This window comes from Urocampus carinirostris, chromosome 5 (genome assembly GCF_059441175.1).
Source record: "Urocampus carinirostris isolate Australia breed hairy pipefish chromosome 5, RoL_Ucar_1.0, whole genome shotgun sequence".
NCBI lineage: Eukaryota > Metazoa > Chordata > Actinopteri > Syngnathiformes > Syngnathidae > Urocampus > Urocampus carinirostris.
The window spans coordinates 17,708,273-17,736,128 of NC_142353.1; the positions used below are offsets into that span (position 1 = coordinate 17,708,273).

Below are 27,856 nucleotides of genomic sequence, written 5' to 3' on the forward strand. Positions count from 1 at the left end.
GTTAAATTGTCAAAAACGAATTAGTTGGCACCTGTCCTCCTAAAGGCATCCAAGAGAACAGCTATACAACACATCTCCCTGTGTCACGGTTGTGATGGCGCCCAATTGGCCCCGCCTGTGTGGCGCTAGCTACGGCTCGTTGACAGATTGGCTTTCTGTCTATTTAAGATCAGTCCTTTCATTTTTTCTTTGTCAGTCCGTCAATGAACCTCTGCCCCGCAAGACGTGGGTTTTGACTCGGTCCTGTTTCCTGTTGGTATTCCCTGTAAGGTATTGTTCCCGTTTATTTTTGTCCTGTTTAATAACGGTTTCCAGTTTCGTTCCCATCTATTTTTGTCCTGTTTATTTTCGATACGCTGTTTCATTATCTATTCTGTCCGTCCCGTCCTGTCCGGTATCGACCCCATCTGTCCGATATCTAGACGGGCAATTGGTATCGATCTCGTCGGCCTCTGGCTTCCTATCGTTTTACGCCAGACTGCTGCCTAACGTGCATGACTCCCCATTTCCCGTAAAATAAAAGGCTTGTGTGAGGGTCCTGATCCTGTTCTGGTTCATGACACCCTGATCACTAAAAACACATTCATAAAGTAATTAAACATAAAAGATAAATTTTTAAGATAAATAAGATTCTATTAACAACCTCAAATGCGAGTTTATTATGAGTGCCATAACGAATGTGTGACCATGCTGCGAAGGAAGGGGATGGGCGGTTGCAAGGAGGAGTCAGAGAGATCACATACCTGTCACCTTATACGTTTTCCCTGAATTTGATGTGGTTTCGATCATTTCACATTGTGTACGCAGTATGCAATGTTTATACTTGAAAAAGACCGAGCTCATCTTGCTCATTTTGGGCTCTAATCCCGATCGTCTCTGTCACTGGTAGCAGACGACAACGTCATCGTAGATTTTAATATTGTCACAGTATTCTACAAAGTCTGTCTTGCTGCGAATAAATAGGTGCCACTATGTGTTTGTAACGTTTATTATCACTTAATAAGGAAGATTTGCAATCATTAATAAGAGGAACAATTGGGGAAGTATTACAAGTATGAGACTAAGTGACTGATCGTAAGCACTTACTGTACACCTAAAATGAAGTGACTGTAACTTCAAATAAACATACACACCCAAAAACCTAAATCACAGTTATTTATTTTTTTCCTGTAGTAGTTTGCATGAGTAAGCTGATGTTGGCGGTGAGCGGTCTCGAGCGTTCTCTATCAGTAGCCTCTGGGACTGGTCGTAAAGGTGATTTTCCTTTGTATCGCAAGCAAGATTTTTGTTGCAAACAAAACACGTATACCGAAATTCTCGAGTGTAGAGGTGCTTGTATAAAGAGGTACCAACGTATTTATTTTTACCTTGAGCACAAGTGTCTCCGGCCCGTCCGAGATTGCAATGGCATCTGGATCCTCCGCTCTCAAAGTCTGCCTGGCAAAAGCTGTTGGGGGGGCAGACGGTATCATCGCAGGTCAGTTGGTAGACCCGAGGGACGCTGCCCTTCCACGAGGAGGACGTAGCAACAAAGGTGGGTGATGTGGGCGGTGCTGCGGTGCTGAAGAAAAAAAAACAGGGACGGTTTGACCTTCAAGTCACCGACTGCGTTGAACTCAATGTTAAACCTTTGATTTTTCATCAGCAAAGGCTATTAAACAATGGGAAAACACTTCCTGTCATGTTTTACATTGAACAGATAGGAAAAAGGTTCCCCGAGGCCATTTTGGTACAATAGTATAGCATGATGCTTATATATAGGGATAATTTCCAAAATGAATATTTCAAAGAGCGAAAGTATGAATATAAGAGCGAAATTTGACTCATAAGCCAGTCCAACACCCAGCCGATGATGGAAAAGCAGCTGCCCTCCTTGAGCGAAGTGCTGAGTTGGTTCTTTCATTTCCACATTTAAGAAGAAGACGGTCAAGGAGGCAGCGAGCCTAGTGGTGGAGCAGATGTTCTTGTTTTGGTCAAGATCTCCACCAAGGCCGAACCAAGCCGGACTTTTGCCGCTTTCCTCGTTACATTTGCAGTCGCCATAGTTTTTGATTGAAAACTTGGTTTGGCTCAAATAACATCTGAAACTGAATCGGAACAAAATTAGCGATAAAACATGATACTAATGGGCGCCACAGCTGCTGAATGGTTAGCACGTCAGCCCCACAGTTCAGAGGTCCCGGATTCAAATCCTGCTACCGGTCTCCCTCTGCAGTATGCATGCTCTCCCTGTGCCTGCATGGGTTTCGTGCACTCCGGTTTCTTCCTACATTCATGGAAGGTTGATCGGTGTCTTTCAAAAAATTGTCCCTGGGTATAAATCGTTGTGTGAATGGTTATATCTCTCCATGTGCCTTGCAACTGGCTGGCAAACAGTTCAGGGTGTCCCCTGCCCACTGCCTGTAGATGGCTGGGTTGGGCCCTTGTGAGGATAAGCAGTGCAGGAAATGGTTGAATGATTGCAATATGATACATGCTTGTTTTTATTCCTTTGTTTTAAACCCTATGTGAGTCTTTTTAACCCAATTTTTTTATGTACTTGATAAAAAAAACGACACGGTCCTGATTGCTTATATTACATGGGCAAATAGATCTTGGGGCACCTTTTAAATATGTCCGATCCATCTGAAAATTCGCCAAATGTGTTTTTTCCTAGTTTCACAACAAATTTGGGCTTTTGCTTATTGGAATCCTCCCGATATACTTAAGGACCCCAATACTCTACGTTTTGATCAGGTACCTTGTGGTGGATGCAGTTTTCAGGCTGCTTGTGACATTGAGCTCCAAGTCTGTAGGGAAAATTAGATCCGAGAAGTCTGGAAAGACCGTTGACACGGTGGTGACGGTGGAGAAAGAGGCCGAAGGGACCGGGGTCAAGTTGGGGGGCGTCACCGTGCCCATGCGGTAAACAACATTTTCACCCGACGGACCCGAACGTGAGCGAAGCTGCGACTTGCCACTGTCTTGGCCGAGACCAGGAAACGGCTTCAGCTGCAAGCAGTTACGTTCTTAATCAAAATACCAAAATAACAATCATGAGAAATAACTGACTTACTTCCTCAATAAAGATATCATAGTCAGAGTCATCCATGTCAAAATCGTCATCGTCCTTGATCTGTGAATCCGTAAAGTAACGTGTGTAATCGCCACTGCCCACATCGGAGGATCCTGCCAAGAGATTCAGGGTGGATGTACTGATGATAAAGTATTATGACAAAAAATTTGCAAAGATTATTCCTTTGTAATCAGGCATGAAAATGGGGCAGGGCTTAAAAAGGTAACACGGGTGTGGAGAAAATACTGTATTTTCGATTAAAAATCAGTATAATATTCTGTTTGAATTTTTCTTATCCGAAAGCAGACATTGAAAGTGACTAACATTGTTGAATACATGCTGCCAGGATTCTATTTTTTCTGTTGACAACTATAAAAACTATACCAACATAAAATTCACTATGCATTTATTTCATGTCCTTCAAAGTGTAATTCGCAATCACATACACCAAATAAGTTGTTTCCCACGTTGTGCATTTTATGTGTATATTTGGGGTTGGGATAGATTTTTTCAGGAAGATTTTCTGTATTCTCCATTCTCACGTTTGTCTGGTACCTTGAGTAAAAATTAATCAAATACAATTTTACATACAAATAAGTACAGCACATCTGCCCGCACGAAGGACATTGATTTTAATTCAAATGCACCACCTCAAATGCCCGATTCAACATTTTATCCTCAGATTTATATAATTTATGAAGGTCCCCCTTTTTGACTTCAAAACGGGGAATTTCTGCAAAATAGGTTTATGTCTGTATCAGGCACCCAATAAAATGGAATTCACGGTATTGAAAATCTAGCTATGAAATGATTTCTAATCATTTTTGGAAAATTTTGGCACTGCAAAAAAACACATTGTCATTCCCATTGAACAAAACCCATTTATTTATTTATTTTTACAAGTATGTGGTCATGCATTCAGTACAAAAAATGTTGTCAGATAACTTTGCTATTTTAAAAAGAAATTGTGCAATATTTAGTGCCTCCTATCTGTAATAACAACTGAATTCACAAAAATAATAACATTAATTTAAGTAATGTATGAAAATACAAGAACATTTAAATAATCATGCTTTTATTTTTTTGCCATAAATACTCGTAGGTCAAGAAATTTGTATTTATTTTAGATAAACTGAAACCCACATAAGTGGAAGGGGTGGTACCTTATGATCAACAAACCAACAGGAAAATCAATGGAGCAAAGGTGAGCACAGGAAAAAAACAGTAAAAGTTTACTGAATTTTGGTCTTTTTATTTGCAAAATTATTTTTCCCGGATGGGAAAAACAATGTTTTGGACAGAAATGATAAAGAGAGTTGGAAACCCAGAGACAAAATGGATATGGAGTGTCTAGGATAAGTCTTTTTTTGCAAGCTCTCAAAATTGTACAAGGCAAGAAATTAAAGGTTTCACTGCTTCCACAGGTTGACGTACACACGTTCGTCTATTTGTTTTATTATATGGCTATTTTAAAGAAACTGTGTAACTAGTTACTTTCAGAGTACTGCCCCACTTTTTGGTGTCAGTAATCTGGAGGGTAACAGAATTACTTTATAAATGAAGTAGCTAGTAACTCTAACTGGGTATGTGTTATTCAAAACATTACATGATACATGAGAACTAACCAGGGTTGTGACGGTCAGGGTGCCACATCCTAACCACCAGTGATGTAAATGATGTAGGAAAAGGCATTAGGTTTAATATTATCACACTAGTTTTAGTCACAGTACCAGAGACGAATGTTAGAGACTGCAGAAAACAAAAAGTCCTCCTCAAAGATATAACTGAACACAAAAAAGCACAACGATGGAAACAACTTATTTGGTGTATCTGATGACGAATCGGACTTTGAAGGTCATGAAATAAATACATTGTTAATGTTATGTTGGGACTGTGTTCATAGTTTACATTGTCGATAAATTATTTTAATAATAGCCGCACATATTCAACGACGTTTGTCACTTTTAATGCTTGCGTGAGAAAAAGTGAAACAAAATTAAATCCCAATTTTTAAACATTAAGGGTGAGCTTTATACACGAGTGCGCGTTATACACGAATGAAGACGGTAATTACTGTATTTCAACAACGCACCCAAAACTGTACGACAAGTGGTAGAAATAAAAGCAGTCTGTTTGTTTAAAATGCTAATTAGCACAGCCCAGTAACATGAAATCCTGCATACTGAACACTGCAACACAGGGAGGGGTCTCCAGAAAGCGCACAAACACGAGGTTGTGAGAAGGGGAGCACCCAGAAAAGTATGTCAGTGCGTCAGGCCCACCCCTGTCGTCCATTCAAGTGGCAAAGCATTGTGTTGCTTGAGTGTGCGTTTTTGTGCGTTTCTGCTTGCATTGGTGTGTGACAGGCAGAGAAGAGGGTCTGGCAAGCGTTCCCTAATCCCGTCTGATGAGACTTGAACGTAACCCGCTTTGGTTCCCCGCTGAGAGACCACGCTCGTCCACCGCGCAGATTCTGGCCCTTTGTCTGGCCGTCTTTCCCTAACTGGCCCTTCTTTTTTTAACCTGCTTTTCTAGAACTTTATTGTTTTGACATGATTCTATTACAGTGCTCATTGACTTTCAAGTGACTCTATTTGTTTTGTGTGACGGTCGATTCCTGGGCTTGCGTTTCTGGATTTTACTGTTATGGATCGTTCCAGTGATGTGTGGAAATTTGACTCTAGTGGGGCACAGTCTCTCTCTCTCTCTCTCTCTCTCTCTCTTTCTCTCTCTCTCTCTCTCTCTTTTGCTCTCTCGATATCTTGCTTTCTCTCTCCTCTATGTCTTTTGTCTTTACCGTATTTGGTAACTCACATCCTGGTTAAATTTTCCTCCTGACAGATGTGGTCACTTGTCCAGATTACCCTTCAATCACAACTTTCCCTCTTTATTTTTAAAACGCTCGGTCCCCTTGGTTCTGTGCTAGCTAGTCGCCCTCCTTTTCATGTCCCAAGCCATCTAGTCAAAGCCTTGTTGTTATTCTATCGTACCAAACCCTTGCCTGCCCTTCGGGGTCACCAGTATTGCCTGACAAACCTTTGGATTGTCACCTTCGCAGATTGAGTTTCCCACACCATCGACCCCTCGTCTGCATCTCAGACCATGATTGTTGCCCCGCCCCCTGACTTCCCGTTTATTGAAACCCTGTCGGAATAAAGACCGCCGTTTTTTCCTTATCTGTTTTTCTGCATTGCTCTTACCCACAACCCCGAGTGGATCCATGACACTAGGTATATGTGAGTGAGTGAGTGAGTGAGTGAGTGAGTGAGTGAGTGAGTGAGTGAGTGAGTCAAAGTGCTGTATTAGAACAATAAAAATATGCATAAGCATACAATAAGATTTTTTAGGTCCAAAATGCAGATATAGCTTTAGTAGAGTTGAAATCATTACAAATATACAAAACGTCAGATAAATTGTTAGATATCTCTAATTTAGCAGGTTGAACCCCTTGCCCTACCAAAACAGTCCGTGGGGAAGGCGAGGCAGTCATGCGTGTACGAGGAGTAGAATAGCGGGCTTAGACCACACCCATGGGGAACTCCGGTGTTGATGTCCTGCGTGAAGGAGGTATTTGTCCCCACCCGGACCCAATATGTGCGGTCTGTCAGAAAGTCCACAGTCCAATTGCACATGGCAGTGTTCAGTCCCAGTTGTTGAAGTTGTTGAACGGCCGGAATGGGGTTAAAAGCCGAACTATAGTCCACAAACCGGAGCCACGCAAAGGTGTTCCAGTAATTCGTGCAGCATCTTGGCAATGGCATCCTCAGTTTACCGGTTCTCCCTGTATTGAAATTGATGTAGGTGCAGGAACGGTTATAGGGTGGTACTTGATGTATTGTTTATGAGAATAACTGACTAGGTACATCTGCATCACAATGTGAAACTCCGTTTGTCTTATAAATCACATTGTAGCAGTCCATCACATAAATGAGCAGATAACATTTTGATAAATCCATTAACCACATTCCATTTCCTGCCGGCCTGTGAGTGTCATATGCATGTTTCAATACCATTTAGGCTTGTATCATCCTTTCTTTTAACACACAAGCCCCTTCTGCCCCCTACACGTAAAGTAATAATGTAAATTACATTTTTCATCAGCACCTGGTAACACAGTGACCCACTAACACACGCTTCATGTTGCTTGCATGATGATGAATTGCAAATGCAATCATCATTTTCATGGAATCGTCAGCATCACAGCATCCAGTTAATAAAGCAGGGTTAAAAGGTGAAGAGGGCGGATAAAAAAGTCTCTTACCCAGGGTGCGCACCGCATTGTTGACGTGGCTCGGAGGGCTTGCACCGTGCATATTGACGGCGCGGATGACAAACTGGTAGTTAGTCTCTGGAATCAGGCCTTTCAGAACCATGGAGTTGCTCTCGATGGGTTCGCGGATGTACGTCCATTCTGTATCCATTTCTGGCCTGCATTAAAAAGCATGGATCACGTGTGAGCCGGGTCTTATTGCCAGTTTGAGACATATTTTAACTAGGTTTAGACAACATTCTACTATCTTTTGACAGGTGCTGAATCAGAATTAGAATAAGAATTGTCTTTTAATAACTTCAACATTGTTTGCGGTGAGATTTAATTTAGCACTCCAGGAAAACATGTCATAGGGATTTAAAAAGAGGACAATACGATAAAAATAACATCAGGGTAGATAGACAAAAATATTTACAGAGTAGCGGTTGGAGACTGGCCTACGTTGCAATAATAGTACAATGAAAAGTAGCGCAATTATATTCAGCAGAAACGAAAATCCCTCAAAAAGTCAACAAATAAGTTATGAATATTAGGTATCTTAAAATGTTGTGCTTTTACTTGCTTTACATTATGATGGTCTGCTTTTATCTTCCCATTATAATTTTTACATTTAAATGTGAAAACGATACTTCCATCCATTTTCTACAAGGGTTGCAGGAAGTGAAAACCAAGGATGATGAAAGCATCACCCATGAAACATTTTAACCTGATACATTTAACAGTTCTACTTAAAAAATGTAACATTATTACATGATATTTTTTCTATATTTAAGTTAAAACCACAAAATCTTGGAAATGAAACCCAAGAGCTGTATTATGATTTACTCCATAAGTTTGAAGTTCTTACCAAATATGTTTAAGATGTTACATAATACCACAACTGAAATTTAGAAAAAACAAGAACCACTTAATTTATTTTACTTTATAATATCCGCATTCTCAAGTTTTATAAAATAATGTCCTAAGGGAAAATGTGTATTATTTGACCCCTATATGTTGCTGTAATATTTTGTTTGTTTGTTTGTACATGATTCAATTGTTTGTTTGTTTGTACATGATTCAAATTGAATCTTTTCTTCCGGCGCCGTCACGAATGGCAGCCACTCCAGCAGCTCCCGTGTTATTTTCGATTGTTCTCGATTGTTCTCAGCTCAGGGATGCTGCTGGAAATGTGAATTTCCCTTCGGGGATGAACAAAGTATCTATCTATCTATCTATCTATCTATCTATTGTGTAGTACAATCAATTTTTTTTTTTCTCTTTCGCCCAGTCTTTTGGTAGGTATCGTTTTTGATTGGCAGCAAAATTCCAGAAAAATATGTAGGCTCCCTCTAGGTTAGGCCCATTTTTCTATACAATTCCCATTTTTGGAATATACCTGGCAAGATAATTATTTTCAGTCTTGCGTGCTTGTTTTGGGTGGTGATGGCCCTTTAAAAGTGTGTTTTAGAATTAATATATCATGTACTAAGAAGGAAAAGTGTATATTAGCTCTCTATATCACTGTTTTTATCCTCTTATTGGCCTGTCAGGTGCAATAACCAGTGTTGGTTTGGGAACTGATGTGGCAGTCACATTCCAGCGTGATTTAGTGTGTGTTTTTGTTTGTGTGCGTGTTTGTTTGAAGACACAAGATGGATTTACGTCAGTTGCCTGCATGTCAGTCTTTGCAAAGTAACACGCAACAGCTGCCTTCATGCTTTTTATATCCCACGCCACATCTTGGGGCATTGGATTCACAAACATCACATTCACACACACATAAAAAAAGGTGTGCTTCAAATACAAGCTGCCTTGTTGTCATCAAGTGTCGAGGGAATTTGCTGGAAAATGATGTCTGACTGTAACTTGTCTTGTCTAGACATAAGAATCAACATTGCCTCACACTCTAAAAAAGCTTCCCTCCTTTGGACTGAATTGACAAATGAATGAGCTTTGTTTGATTTTTCCACCAAAGACTACCTATAACACCAATGGCATAATGTGGCACTGCAGGCAATTGTAGCACATGCATACGGTACAATGGGGACTGACAAGCATACAGAGTCACAATCACAACCTCTGTACTGTATGAAAGCGAAATGCAAGAAGGAACAGGAGGAGTAGGCACACATTACACAAACAAAGGCTAAACCGGAAAACTCTCATGCTAACAATATTATTTTATTTGAAGAACAAACAAACAAATAAATAAATACATCAATATATAAATACCCTCAATAATTTCTCAAAATGTACATCAAGGTCAAACTTTATTTATTTCTTTTTCCTTCTTTCATGTCCTCTCTCTTCCTCTATTTTAGGGTTTGGACTGGAGCTGTCAAGTCAGTGGTTGCAAACAAAAAAATCATTGCCATTGTCATGTTATGACTATGAAGACAGTCTTGAATCTTGAATCTCTTGAATCTTGACCACTGAATTTCAATTACAGTACCACATTTAGAACGCACTACAGGTGGAAGTCAAGTTTTGCAAGCTAATATATACAGGGTAGAGGTGAGATCAGGCCTAAAAAATCCAGCCTAACCCGGCCGAAAATTCGGGTTTTGTAGTAAGAATATCACTAGAACAGCTTTTTTCCATCTTCGCACCATTGCAAAAATGGGGCCAGGTGTTGTGGAATGTTCTGCCCACTGAGATTTGATCTGCAACCTCAGCGGAACTGTATAAATCTAGGCTTAAAACACACTTCTATTCTCTAGCTTATGAATGACCTATATTTCCTGTTGACAATATCTGTGTATTATTTGTTATTGCAATATCCATTGCAGCCTGGTCATCCTGGAAGGGGGATTAACTCATGTGCGGTCCCATCTCAAGGTTTCTTCATTTTCCTCATGTTGAGGTTTTTAAGTTTTTCCTTGCCCTCGTGTAGGTTTTAGATCAGGGGATGGTTTAATAATAGTCTGTGGTTTGCAAAGTCTGTGGTCTGTGCAGCCCTTTGAGACTCCTTGTGATTTAGGGCTATACAAATAAACATGACTGAACTAAGATATTACTTCTAGCAAATCTCCTTAACATTTCAAAAATAGATTAAAACCATATATTTTATTCAGTGTTTTTTCAAAAGATCTTGTATGTTAAAGAGGTGGAGTTGAATGAACTTCCCTAAAACGTCTAACCCTCAGGAGAAGGCGTGATGTGTCTCATTGTTTATTGAAACTAAATCAGATAGATTCCGCCAAACTACAGAACAAAGTATGGAAGAGATCTACCCTTCACGTCTGTCAGTTCATGCACAGCACAAGAAATTCATAGAGATAAAAGATAAAGGAGATAAACGAAGGAGTGGGCAAGCAAGAACATCTAATGCCCCATCACATTAGAGGCTGTATGTTCGTGGGTTCCTTAATCAAACATTTCTTGACTGGTGAATTGAAAGGGATGGGCCAATTCCTTGGCTGCCATGTTCACCAGATATCACTCCTCTCTATGGGGCTATGTTAAAGACATAGTGTATCGAACGAAGATAGGGGACATTACTGAAGCAAAGTATTATTGATACCATAGCCACAATTGATAAAGCTATGCTACAGTGAAAATTGAAAAGAATCGAGTACTATCTTGATGTGCTGTGTGCAACCAATGGTCCGCTTTTAGAACCATATTCAAAGAGGTAAAAATATCTCATCTCATTGCATTAGCCGTACCGCTTATCCTCATTAGGGTCGCGGGGGGCTGGAGCCCATCCCAGCCATCTCCAGGCAGTGGGCAGGGGACACCCTGAACTGGTTGCCAGCCAATCGCAGGGCTCACGGGGACAGACAACTCACTCGCTCATTCACACCTAGGGACAATTTAGACCGGCCAATTCACCTAAAATGCATGTTTTTGGAACGTGGGAGGAAACCGGAGTGCCCGGAGGAAACCCACACAAGCACAGGGAGAACATACAAACTCCGCACAGGAATTCTGGAGCTGGATTTGAACCCACGACAGGTTCCCATGACATGAACTGTGCCGCACAAGCGCTAACTACTGCGCCGCCGTGCTGCCCAGGTAAAAATATGACATTCGTAAATGCCGAATACAATAGAACAAATCTGAAAAAAATATCAAACCAATTTTTAGTACATTTTAAAAATAGTTATGGACACCTTCTATTATTTTGTGGCCCTATTTGCAAGGGAATTTATTCCCAGTTTTGAGCTGTGCCTAACCAAACTTGTATGGGCCGCATTTACATTAAAAGAGGTATATTTTACTTCAAAAATATTCTTCTTGCTGACGCCATCTTCTGGCTGAAATCATCATTGCAGCTCCTTTTGTTGTGCGTGCTAGTATGAGAAATTCGTAGGAGCACTCGAATAAACTGTTCCTTTCTCATCTTTTTGGGGGTTTGGGTTGGCATTTGGACTGTGTTTGAAACACTCCATTAATAACTCTCACCATTTTCATCCGACAATCCGACCACGACCACGTGCGTGATATCACTCCGTCCCCCCCAACCCTTTCACCTTCCCTGCAGCATAATGTACTTTGTGGCCGGAACAGCGACGATAACTGTAAGATAAATGCAGCTAGGCTCGGTGAAAAAATATATATAAAGGCTCTTTTAACTCAGTTTGGCATACTTAATAGCGAATATATTTAACTTTAAATACCTCAAGCCACGTATATCAAGGCGGGGCCCTCAAACTATTGGCCAATTGGCCGCTAGTTTGAGACCTCTGATTCAAAGTGTGTATCCCTTTTTTTGGAACACCTAGTATATATATCCATCCATTATTTGCACCTCAGTCAGGTCGCAGAGGATGCTGGAACCCAACCCATTAATCTTCGGGCAGTGGGAAGGGCACACCCTGAACTGGTTGCCAGCCAGTCGCAGGGCACACAGGGACAGACCATTTGCTCGCTCATTCACATCTAGGGACAATTGGGACTGGCCAATTAACCTAACATGCATGGTTTTGGAATGTGGGAGGAAACCGGAGTGCCTGCAGGTAACCTACGCAAGCACAGGGAGAACATGCAAACTCCACACAGGAAGGCTGGTAGGTGGATGTGATCCAAATACCTCAGAACTGTGCCGCGGACGCGCTAACCACCCATCCACCGTGCCGGCCTAATATACATATTTTTATCATTTTGTGAGTAGGAATCCGGAGACGTAATGAATAGTGGTGTGCACTGTTAAGTGAAAAGAGTAATTTTTTACAATAGATAGTTATAAAAGTAAAACACAATCGCGTTAACCCCCCCATCCCGCCATTAATGACACCCAAAAGTAGCATGTTACTCTCAAAATAACTATCTAGTTACAAATGATGTATATACTCAGAGTGAAGCCGACCCCCTAAAACCGATTGTAAAAAGCCACATAATAAAATACATTAAATAAAACGTGTACCCACCCCTCTTTGGAAGCGGTGGAGCCTTCATATATCTTGGCTTGTGCAATCTTGTGCGTTTGCAAATTAACAGCTGAGACACTCAATATCAATTTTGTCTTTTGTCTTCAAACCACTGGAATATTTCCTTTTTGATTTCTGGGTAATATCCAAGACATTTCACGTTTTATTTCCAGGCATGGTGTATTGAGAACAGTTTTAAAAATTAAAACACCCAACATTCAGCATATAAACTGTAAGACTAAATAAACTCAATAAACTGACCCCCTGATGTCAGTATTTTATTTTATAGTTGTAAAGATGGCTTAGATGTGAGTGTATATATATATATATATATATATATATATATATATATATATTATATATATATATATATATATATATATATATATCCAAATAGCAGTAGGGAGAAATTACATGACCTAAAAACACTGTGCTTGGGACAGCACCACCGTAACTGTATTCAGTGCTGTGTTGCTGGTGGAAAGGATTACGTTACTGTATAAGCAAAGGAAATTGCAGTAGACGTTGTAATTCACGGTCTGCTTTTAAAGGAGAGCAGAATATGCTGTAACGGCAGTCGACTTACAAAATGTCATCAGTAAACCGTTACAGTACCCTTCACCGAGAAAATTGCAGGAATGTGTTCCTTTGTTGCTCCTAACACTGGTGATGAAGTATCATACCTGTCAACCTCCACGGCTCCATGCCCTTACAAAATACAAAATAACCTTACACCATTTTTTTTTCCAAACGTCTTTATTTATGTAGTTTACCATGTTATATTGCACATGTGTTTGATTCTATCATATACATTGTTAATTAACATTTTGTTGTGAGATACTGAGTTACTCGACATGAATGAGGTTTATTATAAAAAAAGTTTAAAAATTAAATAGTTTGGACGTTCACTGGAGAAGGAAAAAATACATGCAAATATAATTAAGTAGAATAATACATTTTCTTATTCACATTATTAATCTATTTTCTGCCTTAAATTATTATTGGTAGTATACTGATTAAAGGGATAACCACAAACCTGTCTTTTTTCATTTTCTCCTTTTATGCTTCTTTTTTTTCTTAACTTCTTTATACAACATAATAATTCATAATATAATGCATCACAGCAAATTAGCCGTTTGAGAGCCAGCTCTCTTTAATGAGTTGAGCCGAAAAAGCCGGTTCACTAAAAAGAGACGGACTTCGTTTCCCTACACAACTACCACACGAAATCCGATGTTGAATGATGCATGATGGGAAATCCCCATGCGGCAGAAGCATGCGCACAGTAGCATCAAACCGCTTGCTTCATTTGCAACGAAAAAAATGATACCGAGATAGTACCGAGGCAAACTCCTTTGACTTGATTGATTTGCCGTTTCGTGATAGTAGGTGTATACCGGATGGTACCCATGATTGACAAATTTGCGCTTTTCCGTACAGATTTTCTTGTACGTTGTACACGTCTTAAAATGCATGATAAATGTACTTTGTGTGACAAAAACGTACAGGTTGACAGGTATGAAGTATCCAAATTATCAGTAAAGGCTCACCTGATGTAAGCAACCAGAAAGTGGAGGACAGGCGCACTGCCCTCACTCTCGCCTTGCTGCCAGGACAATGCCAATTCTGTGTCGGAAATCGCCACGACGACCGGCTCAGTCGGGGGTGAGGGTGGCATGCACGTTTCTGATGACAAATTCAATCAAGAAATTCAGATTCGGAAGAAAAAGCTTTCACTGTTTTTCTTTTTTGGGTTATCCCTCACCGTGCGAAGCTGTGCTGACGTCTCTGGCCATACTGGGCCGACCCTCGCCGGCCCAACCGTAGGCGCCCACGCTTACCCGGTACTTGGTGTTCACTTTTAGGTTGCCAATATCCACATCCTATATCAAGTGTTAAGGAAGGATGAAATAATTTCATTTACAATTCTCATATCCAAAATTAAATCTCTTTACATCGGACTTTTCAGACACTGAATTGCAACTCAAACTGCCATACAAAAATAGCCTACGTACAAAAAGGTAACACTCGTACATTAAGTCCCCCCCTCAGCGGAAATGACTTGTCAATTTACCCCAACATATTTTTTTCTTATATTAGAAAGATATCAATAGGAATTTAAAATTCCTTTAAATCCAGATTTGTTTGTAACTTATTTTCTTGCAAATGATGTCATGTGAATAAGATTTACATTTTTTACCTTGTAAACATTGAAAAACTTGAAAGAAATGACAGAAAATTGGAAATATGTCTCTCTAAAATGACAGCAACAATATCCAAATCTTGAGTAGTCTCTTATAACAATACTGGATATAAAGTAATCCTTGTTTTTGCGGGATTTACGTTCCAAAAAGAATACATGATAGGCAAAAAGTAGAAACCAGTGGGGGTTTTTTTCAACATCGTTATACAATTAATTACTGTATTATACATTGAAACCAAAGAACAAACCCTATTCATAAACTCAAGCATTTGTTTAACAATTAATAATACTCTATTGTGTCATAAACCAGAACTGGATCAGGACCCAAACGTTCTCACACAATTCTTTTATTTTACGGGAAATGGGGAGTCATGCACGTTAGGCAGCAGTCTGGGGTAAAATGATAGGAAGCCAGAGGCCGACGAGATCGATACCAATTGCCCGAGTAGATATCGGACAGAAGGGGGTCGATACAGGACAGAACGGACAGACACGATTGATAATGAAACAGGATATTGAAAATAAACAGGACAAACTAGACGGGAACGAAACTGGAAACCGATATTAAACAGGACACAAATACTGGACAACAATACTGGACAAGGAATACCAAAAGGGAACGGGACCAAGTCAAAACCTTGCGGGGCAGAGGTTCATTGACGGACTGATCACAGGGGATAGACAGGACTGGGTTTAACTACGGACAAGGAGCCAATCAGAGCCCGCAGAGGTTTGCGCCAAATGCGCGGGCGCAGGTGATTCTCATCGGCAATCATAACAGTATTGTACGTACTTTGTTTCTTACAAATAACTTCTGAACACAACAGAACACAACGCAGTAGCAAAACTGCTATATAGCAAGGGATAACTGTATATTGAAAATGGACTGCATACATCAAAGTAAATTATACTTACAAAGTTTGCCTGTCCGTCAAACTGGCCCTTTAAGTGAAAAACAAGCACCATAAGACACCAATGAATAAAGGATTCATTTGTTTTTACACACACATAGTATTATGTTCATTTTTGGTAGTAATTGTATGCATTTATTTGCAAATTTATGATAATACCTTAAATGAATACCTTTAAAGTAAAATTTCTACTTTATATTACTTGTACTTTTCTATAAATCAGATATCAAGAAAAGCACAACTATTAAGTAACCAACGATACCAGTACTTATTTCTTATTCCATATAGTACAACAAAATTAATATATCGTTTCAAAGGAAACATTTATGTCCAAATTGAGCATTTATTTCTTTATAATTGCATTAATTCATATGAATTTTCTTTTCTTAGAGAGAGATAGCAATCAATACTGTTATCAGCCAACACCAATAGCATCAATTAAGGGCGGGTATCACCTGATACCAAGACAGGGTATTTGCACGCTCCCTGCTTCTAAGTATTTTTGGACTATATCAACATTCTCTCATTAGTTTACATTCCAAGGAGTGTAGCAGATTCATAAAAACACTTCTGGATCAATAATATTCAGGATTCGTACACTTCGTCTTGGCCAAATTTAATTTTCCTATTTCTCCAGTATCATTCAAAGAATGAATGATAAATTATTATATTGTTAATAATAATAATTTAAGATTAATTATCGTTATCATTATTATTATTGATGCCAGCAATACTAATTATGTATTTAAGGTGAGTGCAAGCCAAGGAAAGTCAATTGTTTCGAATTTTAAAGATGTACGAAATTTGGAACTTATTTACTCTCTGCCGCTATCTTCTGGATTGTGTCATCATTGCAACCTCAGTCAGCTCGTTTATGATAAGTGGGCAAGTACGTACAATCTTCAGACACGCTCGAATAAACTTTTTTTTTCGTCTTTCATTTGTAAGCAGACAATTTTTATTTGTCTTCATTTACGTTGTCTCTGTCGAGTCAGATTGCCAAGAAACATTGCCACAATTTCAAGCATTTACAAGCACCTCAGACAATATTTGAGCACTTTTTAAACACAACAGTAAAATTCAAGCATTTTCCAGGATTTTAAGAATTTGATTGTATAATTATTTTGGTGTTGACTCCATTTTTTTCGCATAATTGCTATTGTAATTGCTGATGCCGACTTTTTAGTATTGTGTAGTAGTACTAGATTATCAAAAAACAACACGTACAATAACTCCAACAACATTTTTTATGGCTTCTTATTGATATATATAATAATGACTCACCGTCGTCAGCATGTCCAAACTAAGAGGGACTTCCATTACAGAGGCCGTGGCCAAGGGACGGCCATTTTTTATCTCCGTATAGAAAACCTGAAATGCGCACAAAAGGATTGATTGTTAAAAACTAGACCAAAAAAACTCCAACGAGGCTCAACACAATGGAGGGGGTGTTTTGAAGGGGTACCATTATTTTCTTTTGATTTTTGTAATAAGCAGTTTGATTGGACATAACATCTGAGACTATCTGATTTTAAAGAGATAGAAGCACATAATCATGGAAAGTCGGATTTTTCAAGTGGGTTCCAGGCATGTCATCAGGATAAGATCGAAATTCGACACATTTTTGGGTTCACACATTTACAAACAGATTCTTAATACAAACATGAATAATACAACGCGATTAACCTGTCGATGAATCCTGTGAGGATTTAAGTAATAGTAGGTTATAAACCAGCGGTGGGCAAACTTATTGATTCCTGGGTTGCATTGGGTTAAAAAAATGGCAGAAAGGAGGAAGGAGATTATTTTATAACCTTTCAATGCAGTCTGCAATTTGATACCTCGACGGACCTAATTTTTGTAATGACAAAAAAAGACAAATGTTTTTAGAACAGCAGCGATAAGTAAACAAGTAGACATTTACACGTGCGTTTTATATGTATTTTTTTAAATCAATGCAAAAACTGTCATGACCAGAACGGAATCAGGACCCAATTGCGTAATATTTACCCCAAGTTTTATTGAAAGAAAGAGGAAGAGCTGCTCCCACTATCCGGATGCGGGAAGCAAGCCGCTCTCACACTCAGATTGTGACCCGAATACGGAAGAGGATCTTCTGTAGCGGGTGACGGCGGTGTCAGGTACAGAAAAACAGGCCGATAGCCGGGACAGGAGAGCAAAAACGTGGCCGGGGTCAGAAACGGGTAGTAAGGCAGGACAGGAGAGCTGACGTGGTTGGGATAAAAAACGGGTCATAGCCAGAGACAGACGGAGAGATCAGGACCGGACAGGTGGAAAAATGGGAGCAAAAATGGGACAGGCGGGAGTCAGGGTAAAAAAAGGCTTGCCTTGTATCAACAGAGGTTCGCAGACGAACTGACCATGGCGAGTTACAGGACTGAGCTTAAGAAGGGACAGGGAGCCAATCAGATAGCCCGCAGCGGCTGGCGCCAAATGAGCGGGAACAGGTGATCCGAATCGGTAATCATGACAAAAAACATTCAATCAAAATGTTTTCGCAACACTCAAAACTAAAGCAAAGTAATAAACTATGTCAGCCTGGAGAGGGATGGAATTTTCAAATATATAAAACACGCCTTTTGCCACGTGATTAACAAAATCAGGGAAAATGTCGCCATATATTTGAATGTTAGGAACACTGGGACAAGAGTGGCACCATATCAACTACATTTTACAACTAGTACCTTTTGTATCATTTTTTCCAAATTATACAAGCAATATGGCCCGGCACGTATTCGGCTGCTTGGAGTGGTCGGTGGTCAGGAACTGCAGTACCCAATTTGGTCGCCAGAGGGTGTTACAGACCACAAAAACGCAGACTACACAAAAGCCATTTTTTTCTCTGAATTTGCTGGTCTTTATTGGGGGTGCCTTAACGCAAAACCGAGTTAAAATCTGTAAATTTTCACAAAAACCACTTCAGCACTTTCAGACCCGATAAGTCACATCCATACACACAGACACAAACAAACACAAATTAGGATTTATAAACTATTTTAGATTTTGATTAGATTATTCAAGATTACTTTTTAAACATAGTAACCCACCCTGGTATCAACGTAAACCCATTAAATCATCAATCTACTTTGGTAGTTGGTGGCACAAATGCACTCAGTTCATCACTGAGTTGTTTGGAAGCTACATGGTGCTCGCTGACTAATCTTCTTAGTGTGGACATATGGTCAAAGCACACACGGATTCACACTTTGTTAATGGGCGATGGCAATTACAAAGGACCTGAGGAAGGTCAATAGGGTGAAGTACAATGAATGTACACAAACAAACCGACTGTAAGACACAATAAGCAATTAATTGACTGTGAGGATTGCTTGGATCTGATTGGGAATTCATTGGATTGTTATTGTACTTTGTTTTAGGTCGAGAGCTTTGGAGGTGGTAAACACCCAGAGTGTCTGGCTGGTTAGAAAACATTTTTTTGATGCAACAAGGAAAATTCAATTATGATAACATTTTTATTTAAATATTTTGTGGAAGGCTTTTTAAAAGGCCGTTTTATCGCTTGTATGTTCCTTTTAAGGCCGTTTTTATTAACTGAATGTCCATCCATCCATTATATGCACCGCTTATCCTCAGTAGGGTCGCGGGGGTGCTGGAGCCCATCCCAGCTATCTTCGGGCAGTGGGGAGGGGACACCCTGAACTGGTTGCCAGTCAGTCGCAGGGCACACAGAGACAGTCAACTCCCTCCCTCATTCACACCTAGGGACAGGGACCAGCCAATTAACCTGTGCGGGGTTTGCATGTTCTCCCGTTGCTTGTGTGGGTTTCCTCCCACATTACCAAAACATGCATGTCAGGTGAATTGACGTCCCAAATTGTCCCTAGATGTGAATGAACCAGTGAGTTATCTGTCTCTATGTTCCCTGCGACTGGCTGGCAACCGGTTCAGGCTGTCCCCTGCCCACTCTCCGAAGACAGCTCGGATGGGCTCCAGCACCTCTGCTGCCCTACTGAGGATAAGCAGTGCAGATAATGGATGGATGGTTGGATGGATGAATTAAGCAAGAATTGTTTCTGAAGAAAAAAAAACGAATCTTCAAGAAGAAAATCATAGGGATGAAATAACACTTTTGAGCATTTGTGTATTTTGACATTTAATGTAATAATGTATATGTAATGCAAGAGATCAAAGAAAAAAATCTAATCTCACCAATGCTATTGGTCAATTTATTACTGCATTTTCCGAACTGTAAAGTGCACCGGGTTATAAGGTGTAACCCCCAAAAAAAGTATTTTGTGATCTATTTGTCATATATAAGACGCAACTGACTATAACGCGCCTATATTCAAAACTACAGTCTCTGAAACGGCATATGAATTGAGTACTGCAGCTTGCGACAACCGACCACTCCAAGCAGCCCAATACAACATTCTATCGCCTCGGCAACACTGGGTCATTTTGCATGTAGAACATAAATTACCATTTTGAGACCTGGTTTCACCACTAAACTTAGTTTTAGCAAGAAACAATTAACATAGGGTACTCGAAGACTATGTTTTTCAAAAGCAAAACAGTTATTGAATGAAGTATCATTGAATTGTAACAAAGCATTTCCAATTTTATCCACTGTATTTACCGGTACGTAGGACGCTTATGGTGTGAGTTCACTGCAAATAATTAGACACATTTATGCATGCCATTCACAACAAGTATTACAGCAATGTACTGTGAAATGCAGTCACAAAAATGTAATGCATTTTCCCTTTTGTAATACTATTTACTGTAACAGACCTATTAGGTTGTGTAAGGTTTGGCCTGAACCTTAGCCCCTTTTTTATTTTAAATTCTCTCTGTATTACAAATAAGAACCAGGATACTGCATTTTCTGGTTCAACTATTTACTGGTCTGTCTTATCTGAGGTAGTCCCTAGTATTATACCGTCTAGGCCACCCACCCAAGCAGGGGAGTTGACTTCGCCCCACCAATATGCAATGTGAGACCCAATAGCCTTAACTGGTTCAAATTGGATAATGTGCGGAAGAGTGCTTTTAGAAAGTAAGATGCCAAGCAAGGACAAGTCACAGCAACATAGCAGATGAGCTCAGGGCTTTATCTGATAGTATCTGATAGGTCTAATGTAACAAATGGCGTGATTTTACTGTAAAACAACTGATAATGCCGTAAAACCTATGTACTTGTCATGATTACCGATTAGTATCACCTGTGCCCCCTCATTTGGCGCAAGCCGCTACGGGCTACCTGATTGGTTCCCTGTCCTTTTTTAAACCCAGTCCTGTCACTCTCCGATTGTCAGTCCGTCAGCGGACCTCTGTTGTTACAAGGCAAGCATTTTGACCCTGACTCCCGCCTGTCCATGTTTTTGCACCCATTTTTCCACCTGTCCGTTCCTGATCTGCCCGTTTCTCTCCGGCTCCGACCTGTTTTTGATTCCGACCACATTTTTGCTCTCCTTTCCCGGCTATAGACCTGTTTTTCCGTCCTTGACACCGCCATCTCCCGCTACTGAAGATCAACTTCCGTATTCGGATCACGATTCGATTGCATGAGCGGCTTGCTTCCCGCGGCTTGCTTCCCGCGTCCAGCGAGCACCGGATCGCGGGCGCTGCCCTTCCTCTTTCTATCAATAAACTTGTGGTTAACGCTGCGCATTTGGGTCCTGATTCGGTTCTGGTCGTGACAGTACTCTGTATTTTTTCAGGTACTTATTCATGTATTGATTAAGAACCCACTTAAAAGACAAAAATTACCATTATTTCTTATCATTTAATTTTTGCTTAAGGTGTAAACCACATGCACATTATGTCGACAAAGGAAAAACATGGTCTTCTTGACAATCAAGCTACCTCAAGGTCGACACGGTAACTGAATGGAAAATGAAACAGGCTTGCGGTAATGACTCGTGGTGAAAAAGTGGACATCCACACAGAAAAGTGTCACCTTGATTTGTGCCTTTTTCTGTTATTTTCAGTCCTGACGTATTTCTATTACAGTAGCAGGAAAACACAAAGGGTAGCTGATTGATAAATGGAATGGCGACCACAGGTACCACATTACGTTGTTTTTTCACCAAGCACACAGCAGCATGTGTGAGAGGCTAATGTACCTTTGGACAAATTAGCAATCCCCTTTCTTTGAAAAAGCACTCGAAATATGGTCAAAGATGGGAAAAGCTGAGCAATAGTTAGCTCTTTGGAATAGGAAGGTAGCATGAGCCCCATCTTTACACAGTGCTTTAGTGCAAAACATTAACGTGTGCCATGCTTATGCTAAAGCTAACTCTTTTATCCTTTCATGCTGGCTTAAATGAGATAAAGTGAGGCCCCACTAGAGCCATCCGAGCTCTATTTTTGAAAAGCATGGTGCAAAAAAAGGGCTTCTATCCAATTTATTAACGTTATTGGATACCTCAAGGCCACGGCATGAGAGGTACTTTAAAAACAGTCCATCCGAGTCGCTTACATGACAGCAGAAAAGAGTGAAAAGTAATAAAAAAAAATGTTTTCCAATATGGAAGGTGAAGGGTTGTGTCACTAATGATGATTACTGTATAGATTATTTGTAATCTCACATACACATACATACATACATACATACATACATACATACATACATACATACATACATACATACATACATACATACATACATACATACATACATACATACATACATACATACATACATACATACATACATAATATTTAACCATTAGATGTTGTTGTCGAGTGCAGTGCACTAAAAACGAATGCTAAAAAGGACAAAGAAGAATACAGACTACGGAGACTCAAAGTGACCGAAGAGCACCATTTTACTTCTCGTTTTTATGCCCAGCCTTTATCAAAGTTCTTGTTTTTTGGGGTACCCGTAGCAACAAGATGGCGGACGATCATGTCAGCTACCTCTAGACTAGGGTAAGTGAAATAAAATAAAATAAAATTACATTTATAAGACAGTTTATGTGTTTTTGCCTATGATTTAAATCAATATTTCTTCTTCTTTGATGAATTGAGTTTTAATTTTGGATTTGAATTTTTTTCTAATTAACAAATGACCTCCTTTTAATTTGAGTGATATGGATATACGTAATTATCTGTCAAGGTTTTTTTTATTCTACTTTTCCATTAATTTACTTTCAATTTTAAAAAAACAAAACAAAAAGTAAAATAATTCAAATAGTTCCGAAAATTAAAAAAAAACTTTAAAAGGTTTCAGTGAAGGAGTAGGTAATATTACATAAAACTTAAATATAAACAGGTGTTTTAAATGATATTATTTTATTGAACTACAAAATAAATGAACAAATACGTGTGTGTATATATATATATATATATATATATATATATATATATATATATATGTATATATATATGTATGTGTGTGTGTGTGTGTGTGTGTGTGTGTGTTTGCCCTATTTTGTATACAAATAACTTTGACAATTCTCTGTTGGAATCACCTAAAACTTTTACAGATTGTGTAAAAGTATTTTAAGTTTTTGTGTGTAGCAACGATAGCTGTTGTCTTTTCCGGTTCAATAATCACTCCAAAAGAAAAGGCATTCTGGTGTTGGAGTATATATATATATATATATATATATATATATATATATATATATATATATATATATATATATATATATATATATATATATATATATATATATATATATATATATATATATATATATATATATATATATATATATATATATATATATATATGTATATATATATATGTATGTGTGTGTGTGTGTGTGTGTGTGTGTGTGTTTGCCCTATTTTGTATACAAATAACTTTGACAATTCTCTGTTGGAATCACCTAAAACTTTTACAGATTGTGTAAAAGTATTTTAAGTTTTTGTGTGTAGCAACGGTAGCTGTTGTCTTTTCCGGTTCAATAATCACTCCAAAAGAAAAGGCATTCTGGTGTTGGAGTATAGTCAGACTCAGTCATGGAAGACAAATTGTGCCTACGACAAAACAAATGAAAACAAATGAGAAATTTCAAGAAAATGGCTGCTCATACAAGTGTTGAAACCCACATTCCACCATTGGCCCCGTTTTAAGGAAACGATTGCGATTTGAACTGTACAATCTGCAGCTTGTTCAGGCCTTGCGGTAAGGTGATACGTGAAAATGTGAAGAATATTGTCTTGAAATGATAAACTCAGAGAAGACAGTTTTGACAATCAGCTAGATTTTAGTTAAGAAGCCACAGTCAGTGTTAATATTAAACATTTGTGGAAATCTGTCATAGAACCAACAAATACTTGTACTTTGCTTTCTAACCCTAACCAATAAAACCATGACTTTCAACATAAAGCGAATTTGGTTTCAGTAAGATCCATTCAGCAGTTTCCGAGATATGGGCATTCAAAACGGGGTCAACCATTTTGTAACACCTTGTCTATAGTTTAAAGGTGGGCAGCCCAGTCCCTGGGGGTCCTTCATGTGTTTTAGTTTCACTTCATCTCAGGTGATTCCAACAACCAGATCAGTTAACAAGCTCCAGTCAACTTGCTTAGGAGCTGAGAATTTTTATCACCTGAGTTGAAAAAGAGAAACCTTTGAAAACAGGCATGACATGTGGTCCCCACGAACCGGGCTGGCCACCTCTTATAGGGATGAAAAGTATTATACACTGGAAATAAAGTTTAAAAAAATGATGGCAAAGTTGAAATCAGCCAATCAGCATGAAGACGAGTAGTGACCTTGTATCCAGTGATGGTGCTGACATGCCTCCGCGGCATCTTCCATCGCACGCTAAAGGCACTGCAGTTGACGCTCTCCAACTGGATGTCCAACGGTGGACTGAGACGATCTAGAGTGAAGCAGAAAGGCAAGTACATCAGAAGGATAACATATTTGGTAAGAAGAACCCTATCCTGGAGGTAATAGTTACTTCCTGCTACAGACACCTAGGTAACATCGAAAAACAGCTTTATTCTGATGAAAATTGGAAGTTGTAAAACGTTGAAAGTATGACGGTATAGGGGTTACATTAGGACAGCATTCATGGTTCATGGATTCCTCAACCGCATGGGTGTTCGGGTTTCACTGAGGATTTGACTAAAGACAGCTTTTTCCTGCTCATGGTTCCTGGCCTGAGTTTGGGTCGTCTCAAAGTTGGCACCAGTCCATTCCTTGATGTTGTCGGCCCAAATTCTTTCTGACTTCTTTTCCTTTCCAAATTCGCTGTGGAAGTTCTCGCAAGTGTAGAGGAAGATGGAAGTCACTAGCGCTTGCATGAGTCTGATTTTTTTATTTCACTGCAATGTTCTTGTCTCTCCAGGTGGGTTTAAGTCTGACAAGTGCAGCCATGGTTTGAACTATTCTGACCATGATTTCTGGTCCTGACCCCTCTTCTGATATGACACCTCCAAGATACTTAAATTTAGTGACAGGATCAAGCTCTTGTGGGTTGATGGGGATGTTCGTAGTGATACCTAGGGGTTGTATATATATATATATATATATATATATATATATATATATATATATATATATATATATATATATATATATATATATATACATTTCATCTCATTAGCTGCACCGCTTATCCTCAGTAGGGTCGCGGGGGTGCTGGAGCCCATCCCAGCAATCATCGGGCAGTGTGCAGGGGACACCTTGAACTGGTTGCCAGCCAATCGCAGGGCAAACTCGCTCATTCACACCTAGGGACAATTTGGACCGGCCAATTCACCTGAAATGCATGTTTTTGGAATGTGGGAGGAAACCGGAGTGCCCGGAGGAAACCCGCGCAAGCACGGGGAGAACATACAAACTCCGTACAGGAAGTCTGGAGCTGGATTTGAACCCACGCAGGAGGTTCCCATGACTTGGACTGTGCCGCACATGCGCTAACCACTGCGACGCCGTGCTGCTCTATATATATGTACATATATATATATATATATATATATATATATATATATATATATATATATATATATATATATATATATATATACCCTGCCCCCCCCCCGCGACCCTAATGACGATAAGCGGTATGGCTAATGAGATGAGATATATATATATATATATATATATATATATATATATATATATATATATATATATATATATATATATATATATCCATCCATTCATCCATTATCTGTACCGCTTATTCTCAGTAAGGTCGCGGGGGGTGCTGGAACTCATCCCAGCTATATCACTGGGCAGGGGACACCCTAAACTAGTTGCCATCCAGTCGCAGGGCACACAGGGACAGACAACTCACTCGCTCATTCACACTTAGGGACAATTTGGACCGGCCAATACACCTGAAAAGCATGTTTTTGGAATGTGGGTGGAAACTGGAGTGCCCGGAGGAAACCCACGCAAGCACGGGGAGAACATACAAACTCCACACAGAAAGTCCGGTAGCTGGATTTGAACCCATGACCTGTGCCGCACACACGCTAACCATTGTGCTGTCGTATATATATATATATATATATATATATATATATATATATATATATATATATATATATATATATATATATATATATATATATATAGAATATAGCTCGAGTCTTGGGCAGGGCGATACATCAATAAATTTGATCAATTTGTCCATTTAAAAGGGACAATTAATATATAGGTCTAGGTGATTAAGAACACTATAATATTGGACAGGATTATGTCCATGTTGGATGGGCTAAACTCAACCCAAATTTAGATGTCTATTTTTAGACAAAATCATGCCCATGACGAGAATTTGCCAAAATCCAAAGTCTACAAGAAGTCTAGTGCTAGTGCTTGGAGGGTTTTGCCTGGGCCAGATGTGCACCAGAGTTAATGTATTTTAGTCTGTCTTCCCATTTAATTTGTTTATGGTTGACCTGCCGTTTCTGTGACCTCTTCCTGTCCTTGTTTCTGCAACGTGAATACAAGAACGTCGCTCTTCACTGGTCATACGATGGTGATGAGGTCTCCTTAAATCCTGCTAAGGAACCAGATCACACAAACAATCCTGTCCGCGGGGGCAGTGAATCAAGAAAACTGATGTTGCACATTCATTAGTCCAGCCCTCCATCCAATATAACATTTATTTTTCCTCTATAAGTCATATTTGATCCATTATGTCAATGCATCTCTTGCTCCACCCAATCCATTTAATGAATATTCATCATTTATTTGGTGATCACATGAGTGTTCCATACTCAACACAGTCCTCAGTAAGCAAGAATATAGCTCGAGTCTTGGGCAGGGCGATACATCAATAAATTTGATCAATTTGTCCATTTAAAAGGGACAATTAAATTATTAAACGGAAAGGTGGAATTTAAGAATTTAATTTCAATGAGTCAAAGAATATGCTGAATATCATACAATAGTTGTGTCAGAACCACAACAGACAGTAGACCCAAACGCGTTATGTTTCACACCAAGCTTTATTAAGGAAGCGGAGAAGTCAGGCGCGGGAAAACAATCGCCAGCGATCCGGTGCTCGCTGGGCAGGAGAAGCAGGAAGCCCACGAGATCGGAGCGTGGTCGGAGGACGGAAACAAGTCGACCTGCCAGGACGGGAGATCGGAGCGTGATCGGTGGACGGAAACAAGTCAGGCAGCCGGGATGGGAGATTGGAGAGTGGTTGTAGGACAGAATTAAGTCAGGTAACCGGAGACGATCGGGAATCCAGGGGCAGACAGCAGGATACAGAACAGGACGGGACAGAACGGGAGCCAGAGTCAAAAAGAGCTTGTCTTGCATGTGCGGATTTTTGCTGACAGACTAACCAGGAGTGAATGAGAGTGTTGAGTTTAAATAGAAGGGGAACCAATCAGGAAACGAGCAGCAGCTGGGGCCAATCAAGCGGGCACAGGTGAGGGCAATGGGCAAATCAAGTTTTTAACCAGTTCATTGTGGCATGTTGTAAGTTAATGGCTATTTATAACGCATAACTGAATATTAACTTGGAGATAAACCAAATTCAAAATTGTTTTCTTTTGTGTAACAATTCCAACAAGATATATTTCATAATCAATGAAGCATTACCAAATTAATGTGTGCTGAGTGGTGTACTGTGACATGCAGTCAGGAGACACAGG

The 27,856-nt window shown here is 39.5% G+C and overlaps 1 protein-coding gene across 1 annotated transcript in view; it reads right to left on the bottom strand.

The window, feature by feature from the left end:
- egflam (EGF-like, fibronectin type III and laminin G domains) overlaps positions 1–27,856 on the bottom strand; it is a 56,712-nt gene that overhangs the window by 19,978 nt on the left and 8,878 nt on the right. Inside the window, exons 2-10 of the mRNA XM_088336038.1 lie at positions 24,506–24,615; positions 17,078–17,164; positions 15,798–15,824; positions 14,445–14,562; positions 14,230–14,365; positions 7,317–7,483; positions 3,056–3,168; positions 2,741–2,991; positions 1,368–1,561 (exon numbers count right to left, since the gene is read on the bottom strand). Of these exons, the coding sequence (XP_088192164.1) occupies positions 1,368–1,561; positions 2,741–2,991; positions 3,056–3,168; positions 7,317–7,483; positions 14,230–14,365; positions 14,445–14,562; positions 15,798–15,824; positions 17,078–17,164; positions 24,506–24,615 (1,203 nt within the window). The remainder of the gene's footprint in view (positions 1–1,367; positions 1,562–2,740; positions 2,992–3,055; positions 3,169–7,316; positions 7,484–14,229; positions 14,366–14,444; positions 14,563–15,797; positions 15,825–17,077; positions 17,165–24,505; positions 24,616–27,856) is intronic.